The sequence below is a fragment of the Rhinopithecus bieti genome, unplaced genomic scaffold (genome assembly GCF_001698545.2).
Source record: "Rhinopithecus bieti isolate Rb0 unplaced genomic scaffold, ASM169854v2 scaffold_28547, whole genome shotgun sequence".
Taxonomy (NCBI): domain Eukaryota; kingdom Metazoa; phylum Chordata; class Mammalia; order Primates; family Cercopithecidae; genus Rhinopithecus; species Rhinopithecus bieti.
The window spans coordinates 400,696-408,388 of record NW_016813480.1 but is presented as its reverse complement, the minus strand read 5'-3'; the positions used below and the strand labels follow the sequence as shown (position 1 = coordinate 408,388).

At 47.3% G+C, this 7,693-nt stretch overlaps 1 protein-coding gene across 4 annotated transcripts in view; it reads right to left on the bottom strand.

Annotated features, from left to right (window-relative positions):
* The window catches only part of SLC7A1 (solute carrier family 7 member 1), an 86,133-nt gene that overhangs the window by 18,921 nt on the left and 59,519 nt on the right, over positions 1-7,693 (bottom strand). For all 4 annotated transcript variants that reach the window (XM_017848473.1, XM_017848474.1, XM_017848476.1 and 1 more), the window contains exons 4-5: positions 5,956-6,114; positions 3,691-3,865 (exon numbers count right to left, since the gene is read on the bottom strand). In XM_017848473.1, coding sequence (XP_017703962.1) covers positions 3,691-3,865; positions 5,956-6,114 — 334 coding nt within the window. The remainder of the gene's footprint in view (positions 1-3,690; positions 3,866-5,955; positions 6,115-7,693) is intronic.

Below are 7,693 nucleotides of genomic sequence, written 5' to 3'. Positions count from 1 at the left end.
CCTACCTCAGGAGGACCTACCCCAGACCTCAGGAGGACCTACACCCTACCTCAGGAGGACCTACCCAGACCTCAGGAGGACCTACCCCAGACCTCAGGAGGACCTACACCTCATCTCAGGAGGACCTACATCCGACCTCAGGAGGACCTACACCTCACCTCAGGAGGACCTACCCCTGACCTCAGGAGGACCTACCCCTGACCTCAGGAGGACCCAGGTGCTGGGACCCTGGGCAACCATAACAACGAACAAGGGGCTGATTTAAAAAAAAAAAAAATTTTGCAGGGTTTGCTAGTAAGCAAGAACGCAAGGTGCAGAACAATATATATGGAATGCTGCGTTTTGTGTAAGAAAAAAGGAATAAAATATACATATCTGCATTTGCTTGTGCTTACACAGAAACTGGAAGCTTACACACAATTAGAAAGTTTACCTGTGAGGGTAGGAGATGAGGTGGATGAAGAGAGGAACGCATTGTAAATCTTTTTTTTAAAGCATTATGAACCACGTAGTATTTCACCTACTCAAAAAGTTAAATTCAACCTTTAAGATTGGGTGTTACTGATGCCAGTGGCAGAGTATCAACACAAAATAACCACAGAATCCATTCTAGAGGCGCAAACCAAAACATGTAGAGGTATTTCTCAACAGTCTCTTTCTATATAATCAATAACTAACCTTTTACATGCGTGTGGCAGTTGTGTTCACTCATCATCTGGCAACTCACACGTGAAGGAGAAGGGCTGCCAAGAGCTCTCACCCAGCAAATGTTGCCCCAAGACAAAGTGAGCGTGAGTCCTGGTCTCAGCTCGGCGCTGCCTGCCCTGCAGCCTTTGACCAGCCCTTCTGTGTTCCACTCAGCTGGCTGCTCAGAAGCAGCAAAGACAAGGCCTGGCATAGAAAGGGGTCAGGCCCGAAGGTCTCCCACTGCATCAGCAGTGAACACCCTGCAGCAGGGCTCCGCCACCCTCACTTACACCAGCCACCCTCACATCAACTGTTAGTTGTGCTCAAAAGCCACATTCCCCTGTTCTTCTACGTGGTAATGGAACCCTTAATTGTTTCAGCTGGACATATAAGCCTTAAGAATCAGGACTGCATGTTTCCCAGAGTCGCTAGCTACAAGGGGTAGTCATCTGGCTAAGTTCTGATGGAGGAGGTTTGAGCAGACATGGCGTCTGCGTCTGCTGAGAAACTCCAGGGGATGAAGTGGGGAGACAGGGGGCCCTCTGCTGTTCCCTTCTCCATCCTGCTGGCCGGAGCGGGAAGAGCTGCCTTGGGCCCTGGGGTGCCTGGCCTGGATTCCTGGCCGGGTGAAGCGACATGCTGGACTTACCACCCCCAGAGGTTGACCAAAGAGAACCAAACCCTTATCTTGTTGAAGCCAATGTTATTTGGGGGCTTCCATCCTAACTGGCAGACACCATCCAACAAAACTTCTCAACAGGCTTCCACGCGGGGTTGATGCCTCACTATTGCTGTGTCCACAGAACACTGGATGGGAATGCCAGCAGCAGCCTGAGTCAAAGGCAAGCAGAGCCATCCAGACTGCAGGGTAACACTCCTCTTCCCAGACCAACAGACAGACCGACCTAGTTCCCAGGGGCCTTCCCAGATGGCTAGAAGACAGCATCCTGAAATCACGAACCCACGAGGCCACACGGCCTCCCATGCAAGCTGAAGCCCCGTGCGCTACATGGATCGGTTGGACCGCGCCCTGCTATTTCAGAGGAACAAGCCATTTCATGCAAGACTACGTGGCTGTTGTCAGTAACACAAAGTTATGGCTGGAAAAACAGAAGACAGAAAGATGCTTCGAGATTTTAACAACATGACAGAGCATGCCAAGGAGACTCCAGCCCTGCAGAACTCCACCTCCTAACATGGCCGATCCCCTGCCAGCCCCGTGGTCAGGGCGCTGGGCCCTGGCAGTGAGGCCGTCAGATGGAGCTAAGGGGGCCCCACCTGTGATCGGGGGTTGGGGCAACAAATGCTGCTTTGTCTGGGGGCCGGTACAGCTAGCTCATCATTACTAGGGCATCAGCGTGAGGCTGACCAGTGAAAGTAAATACCATCAGCTGGCACAACCAATTTCTTCATAAAAATAATAAAATTAAATCTCGATTGGCAACCAGCTAACAAGAGGTGCCCTTTATATTTCATTCCTGACCTGTAACTAGCAACCGGTCAAATATGCTCTCAGAGTTTTCAAAGGCTACTATGTTCCTTCAAAGCATATTTGGAACTGGCTTTACTCCACCCTAAACTAATGGGCATCCATAAATTTGGCATAAATATCACTCTGAAATGCTTGGGATGACATATTTAAAGTCTTCACTTCTCTGTAACAGAGTTTAGGAAGCAAGGGTATTTTTATTAGAACTGCTAACCACGAAATATTTGTGTTAGTGAAGTTTCGTGCACCGAACGCCATAGCTTCCTGTTTCCATTCAAGTAGTCACACATCAATGCCTGCCCACTGGTGACAACACTGGACAACATGCCTGGGCACCTGGCCCTGAACCAGTGACCAACTGGGCATACGTGACTGCTAAGATTCCCCACGTGGGATAGTGCTTCTCAGCCTCCCTTGCAGTTCGATGTGGCCCCCAGTGGACTCTTGCCAGTGGAATTTCTGTGTCTTCTGGTCTATCCTGAATAGCCCTGAGCACTCTCCTCTATCCTCTCCTCTTCCTTCTGGAAGAGCTGGGTCACGCTTGTGCCTACAGCCAGCTCTGACCGGGCAGATGAGGACAATGTCCCGGTGGGTCCACAGAGGCCTGTGGTAAAGCTGGCCAGCCAAGTTGGACTGCTCATTTCAGGACTGGAAACATCTCTTTAAAGCCACTCCATTGTGGCACCTGGGGGGTCTCTTTCTCATAGCAATTTCAACCTTCAGTCTTAATGAAGAATCACACACAAAATCTAAGACCCATTCTCCATCCAGGGACCTAAAGAATTATGTGGAGATCTGACAGAAAAGATAAAAAAGATATGCGATGACTGTTGAGCTTTTTTTCCTAGGTTATCTGAGCTTGTCAGTGAGGGCTGGGTGAGAGACCTGAGATGGCACAGGGTGGAGCTGTCACCTCCAGTTCCAGGGGTCTGCGTCAGAGACATGAGGGTGATGGGGCCACTGTCACCAGGGCTGGAGCAGCACAAGTCAAATGCTGGCGAAAGAGACTGTTGTGCTCACATTCTGACACTTCAGTCATTCTGCAAACCTTCAAAAACAGTTTCATCTATTTCTCTTCCCTCTACGTTATTAATGTAACAGGAAGGTATTCAAAAGTAAAGTGAGGTCACCATGGCACTGCAGAGAAAAATCTTTTCTGAACACAAAATCCGAAAGTTGGCCATCAAACAGAATCTGGGGAAAGAGGGACCATGTAACGAGTCTGACAAGAATCTTGAATGATACACAATTTGGAATTAGGGTGATGATTTTCTTTCCCTCAGTCTTTCTTGTCATACAATAGTCTTTCCATTTCAGGGGAATAAACCTTCACACAAACTTGATACATACAAAATACCCTCAGCTACTTCACTGCAGAAAAACAAAACAATTAACAACATATACTCCAATAATGTTTTTTTTAAAGCACATGCCATCCTAGCCAGTTATATCCTCCATACAAGTCTATGTCATTAAATACCAAATAAGAAAAATGGTCAGAAGCAGCAACTCACTTGTTCAAACAGAGACGGCCTGACGCGTTCCCAAAATCTTCCTCCGTGAGCTGCCAGTTTTTAACCGACCCTTTCACAAATCCTGACACCATAATGAAGCCCAGGACCAGGACGTTGACACAAGTGAATATTTTGTTGACCATGGCCGATTCTTTCACACCAAGAGTTAAAAGTCCTGAAAAAGCGCACAGACACAAAACCTTGTCTGAGTGTTAACCACCAACTGGGAAGGTGCTTCCTGGATGGGGATAAGAAGGCGACTGAAAAAGAATCCAAGTGCATCGAGCTTCTGCAGACCTCTGTGAGCGTCTGGGACTGGGGTGGATTAATGATCTTTCTGGGGGCAGGGATCGGGGTCTAAATCACCAAGGTTGTGGGTGCTTCCCAGGCCCTCCTAGGTGACCCCCAGGTCCCCTAAGAAGCCCACCCAGGAGCACCCGAGGACTGCAGAGATCTGCAGCATGCGCCCCTCTCATAGGGACGGGAAAGCCTGGACCCACACCCCAAGCCGCTTCCGCTCACTAAAAGAATGCACTGCTGGGAAACAGCCTCCAGGAAGAAATCCAGGAAGAAACGCTTTGCTCAGTTTCCTGGGAGAACGGGCATTTTTCAGAAGAGGAAATTATTCTGGTTGACTTTGGGATGTTAGTGATATTAACAGTAACAACTAACTATGGTTCTGGAACCACTAACACACATGGTTCCTCATCGGACTCAGTGCATATAAAACAACATCCGAGCTAGGCTAGCTCTAGCTTGCAAACTCCTATTTTTTTTTTTTTTTTTTTTAAAGAAAACTAATAAAGATGCCCAGGAACCTCTGACAGCGCTGCCTTTGAGGCGTATGCCCCAGCACCACCTGAGGCTGAAGAGGTCATTCAGGTACTTCCGTAGCTGAAGTCTTTGCTGCACAAGAAAAGTGGCATAGAAGGGGCTGGTACCACTCAAACACAGCCAGGATTTGAGACCACTGCTCTGCCATGGACGCCCCTCATAGTTTTAAAATAAAAACTGGTTGGGTGCAGTGGCTCACACCTGTAATCCCAATACTTTGGGAGGCGGGCAGATCATTTGAGGTCAGGAGTTCCAGACCAGCCTGGCCAATATGGCAAAACCTTATCTCTACTAAAAATATAAAAGATTAACTGGGTGTGGTGGTGCGTGTCTGTAATCCCAGCTACTTGGGAGGCTGAGGTGTGAGAATCACTTGAACCCAGGAGACGGAGGTTGCAGTGAGCCAAGATCGCGCAACTGCACTCCAGCCTGGGCGACAGAACAAGACTCTGTCTCAAATATAAAATAAAATAAAATCTGCTGTACTTTTGAGATGGAATTATGAAGTACAGATGTTAGAAGAGAATTGTGTGATTAATCACAGGGAGAACACTTCAACACAACAATATATTGCTTCTTTACTGTTCCTCCTTCTTAGGTTTATTAAAATGAAACCTCACTAGTGCAGACTTACTTTCTGATGCATGTTTCTGCCAGCTGGACCAGAAATACTGCTGAGACCAGCCTGAGTGAAGTTATTTCAATTATGTGGTGTGTAAAATAAGGCATGTCATTTTTAAAACTCATCCAAGATTTTCTAACCCCAAATGAGAATTTATCTGCATTTCAGCTTCACGTTTGTGCAGCCCCACAGAGCAAAACTCGCATTGCACTGGCCAAGACATGCACAAATGTCACTAGCAAGAAGTTGCCATCAGCTGTGTTCAGGCAGTCTTTGGGATTTTTCAAATTCTGTAACCACAACTCTGTCATGAAACTTATTTATTGAAAGGGTGTTTTGATGGTTGTTAGGTGTAAAACCATCCAAGTCGTCTTCAGATGCCCCAGGCACACATTAGTGTTCCAGATGGAGCTCATTCCTCCACATTTTCCTGGCTGATGAATGACAGCTTTGCTTTCCAAATGGTCATCCTCTGAGTCAAAAGAATTTTTATTCCCAGGACACTCATACAAAAAGCCTGCAGTGCTGACAAAATCTTATTCCACAAACAGCTAGGCTAAACACCTAAGATTCTTTTAATGAAATGGCATACAACTCAGCAGCTATGAAGCAGGCCAGCCCTATCTGAATCTACAAGAAGCCACGAAGACAGGGACAAATAAAGATGCCTGCATGAACTACAAAAACAAAACAAAAAGAAATGGGGTTGTGGTTAAAGAGATAAGTAAAGAAAGGAACTTAGGAGCCTCTCAGGGAACCTTTGACCATCACTCTGACCTGATCTCTCTTTCAGTGTGGGCTTTCTTTACCTGTCAAGATGAGAATTATGATCACCGCGAATATGTCAGGGTTTTCGGCCAGCACGCCGGGGGCGTTCAGAGCCATGTGTGTCCGTGAGAACTCCCCGATGGGTCTGCCTATCAGCTCGTCGAAGGTGGCGCTCCAGGCCCTCGCTACGCTTGAAGTACCTGCCCCAAAGCACACACAACAGAGGGATGTGAGGACAACTGTTGGCCAGGTATTTGCAGTGGAGTTCCATGTCGACAACATCATTGCAGGAGTCACTGACGGTGCACTGGAATCTGGCGGCGGCAGCCAGACCACAATGTATGCTGAGCCAGAAGTGACGGTCAACTAGTGCTAAGTGCGAGAGGGCTTCTAGGGCCTACAGAGGAATGCATTTCACACCCCACCCAATATGCACAGGTGTATTCTATCAAATATATATATCCGAATAAAAAGTTTGCAAAACAAGTGTTACCACCTGAGAGGCACTCTGATAGTAGGCAATGCTACCTATTTTGTTGCACTGAAAGAGTAAACATTGATGACAACTCATGAAAAATTGATTTCATAATGCACTCCTGGGGTGCAGCTGGCAGTCTGGAGGAACCCCACTCAGGAAGCCTCTTTTCTAGGGAACCCTTGGCAGCAGAGATGATGGTGCCTGCACCATAATTCTCCTCCCAGCAACAAGAGGGGTCCCAGGAGGTCCTTGAAGGGGCTGAACCCCAGCTCAGGGACAAAGCCACTTCCTCACCGCAGAGTAGGCATCAGCCACCTCTGTCACTTTGTGCCTGAACGTGACTCGGAGGCCATGGCATCCCCAGAGTGCGGGACCGCAGACAGGCCCCAGCTCTCCTCATTACCCCTCAGCCTGCACCCTCCAGCGCCGAAGAACACCAACAGGGCAGCACCCAAAATGCCAACAATAGTTGGCTGCTGTCTTTCACTCTCGTTCTCTCCTGTCATATAATTCCGAAGAGAGTCAGAATGCGTTTCCATTGGTGTTTCTCAGGAAATGTCACTAAAATTCCAGTATTTTCATAGAGCATTTTCCTTTATTTTCAAAGGGGGCCTGGTCGGTGACCATGGTCCTAATTATTCACCGCATATTGCCAGAGTGATCTGCAGAGATTCAATTTCACTATTTGGTCTTATGATAAGTATCTTTCCAACAACTCAGAAGTTTAACCACATTTCTTCCTCTTGAGCAGCCAATCTATTATGAATTCTGTAAAAATGGTCTCACCATCTCCCTGTCACCCCCAAAGTGGCTGGCTCTTGGCAAATGTGGCTCCCAAACCCTGTCCTGCTCGATGAGAGGGGCTACCCCAGCCTTTCTTCCCAGCCTACCCTCTCCCAATTTCTGAATCATGCCTTTAAAAAAAAAATGTTTGCTGGAAAAACTGCCCTTCCCAGCAGCTAAGGCTGCAAATATATTTTCATAATGCATGCAAATGTTCTCACACAAGCAAATGGCACTCTGGCAGAGCCTTTCATTCATTGGTCTAGAAGCTGCAAGCAGTTCATGCTCAATGTATATTTTATGCTCAGGTAAACCCTCTGGAAACATAACGGTCCTTTTACAATAGCTACATTCCCAGTGAGAGACTTCAGCTTGTGAGAACCATGTGTGGCTGTAAGTTTTGATGGGGCATTGAAAGAAAACATTATGAATTTTATTTTAGAGCCCAGAAGACTAAGCTATGTTGGCTCTCAGCAGATACTGCAGCTGCTGAAAAGAAAGAGAAGGTGCTGCTCAGA